Source organism: Magnolia sinica, chromosome 16 (assembly GCF_029962835.1).
Source record: "Magnolia sinica isolate HGM2019 chromosome 16, MsV1, whole genome shotgun sequence".
Classification (NCBI taxonomy): domain Eukaryota; kingdom Viridiplantae; phylum Streptophyta; class Magnoliopsida; order Magnoliales; family Magnoliaceae; genus Magnolia; species Magnolia sinica.
The window spans coordinates 56,088,142-56,089,365 of record NC_080588.1 but is presented as its reverse complement, the minus strand read 5'-3'; the positions used below and the strand labels follow the sequence as shown (position 1 = coordinate 56,089,365).

At 45.0% G+C, this 1,224-nt stretch overlaps 1 protein-coding gene across 1 annotated transcript; it reads right to left on the bottom strand.

Moving 5' to 3' along the window:
* Positions 1-234: 234 nt before the first annotated feature.
* Positions 235-1,224, bottom strand: LOC131228862 (uncharacterized). Its single transcript, XM_058224711.1, has one exon. It carries the CDS (start codon positions 1,222-1,224, stop codon positions 235-237), a length of 990 nt encoding a protein of 329 aa, XP_058080694.1.

Genomic DNA, 1,224 nt, shown 5'->3' with positions numbered 1-1,224 from the left:
GACCGTAGTTAGTAATCTGACAACCGTAGCTGTTATTAAATTCAGAATATTGCTACGAATCCAATACTACTTTTAGCTACAAATATTATCCGTAGCCGTATGTACTTTTTGCTACAGAAATGGTGGCTACGGATTATATCTGTAGCTATAGTAATCTATAGCTACGGATTAAATCCGTAGCCATAGGTTTTAGACCTATTGTTACGACACCTACGACTATGGTCGTTCTACGGACTAAAACCGTAGTATAGGTCTTTGGCTACGGCTTTTATCCGTAGCCTTTGCCGAATTTCTGGTAGTGTAGGCATGGTCTGGAATTCCAAACAGTCTAATCCATCTACCTTCCTCTCCCATAACCTCGCTGGCTGACCACTTGACAACCAAAATCAATCCCATCTTCCTGTGGAGGTCCGGATCATCCAGGAAGTCTATGAGATCTACCTTAGATTTCAACGTCATCAGGAATTTAACAGGGGAAATTCTTACCATGTCAATTATGGATGCCACAAAACTTGAAGCTCTTATGGAGTCAATTAACTTCAGAATGGAAATATTCAGCCCTTCTGGAGTTTCAACCAGTCCCAACTGTAGATCCCATAGCCTAATCGCCACTGCCTTCGGGTTAGTTATTATGATACTATCTATTATTTGCGTTATTTTGTGGGGGAGGTCGGGCGCTCTATCTGCTAGCACAACAACGTATGAATGTGAGATTTTATTCCTGGGAGGCGGCCTGATTTGATTATCCGGGTGTTTCTTGGAAGGTGCCTTGGATTTAGCCCATCGGACTGTGACTACCTTGCCGTTGATGTGCTGTTCGTAGAGGACATCCATGGCTGCCTTTGCATCCTGTTCATACCAGAAATGGACGAATGTGAAACCTCTCGGCTTCTGGATGCCTGGAAAGGTTGGGAGATACACATCTAGAACCCTGCCATATCTCTGGAAGATGACCTGGAGCTCTACTGCTGAGCAATCAAAGGGGACATTCCCTAAAAACAAGCTAATTTTGAAATCTCTGGGAAATGGAGAGGGGTTATCAGCCTGACCTGTAGGGTGGTTGGGTGAGATAGATTTATCATGGGTGGAGCCCCTTCTCGACGAGTCATTTTGGGTTGGGCCTGCGTCCCTTTCCCTTGCCACCGATCTGCTACTATGTTCTTCCTCTGTTGCGTGGATGACCTTTGTTGCGAGTCTCTTGCAATCCTTTAGGTGGTCCGGCAT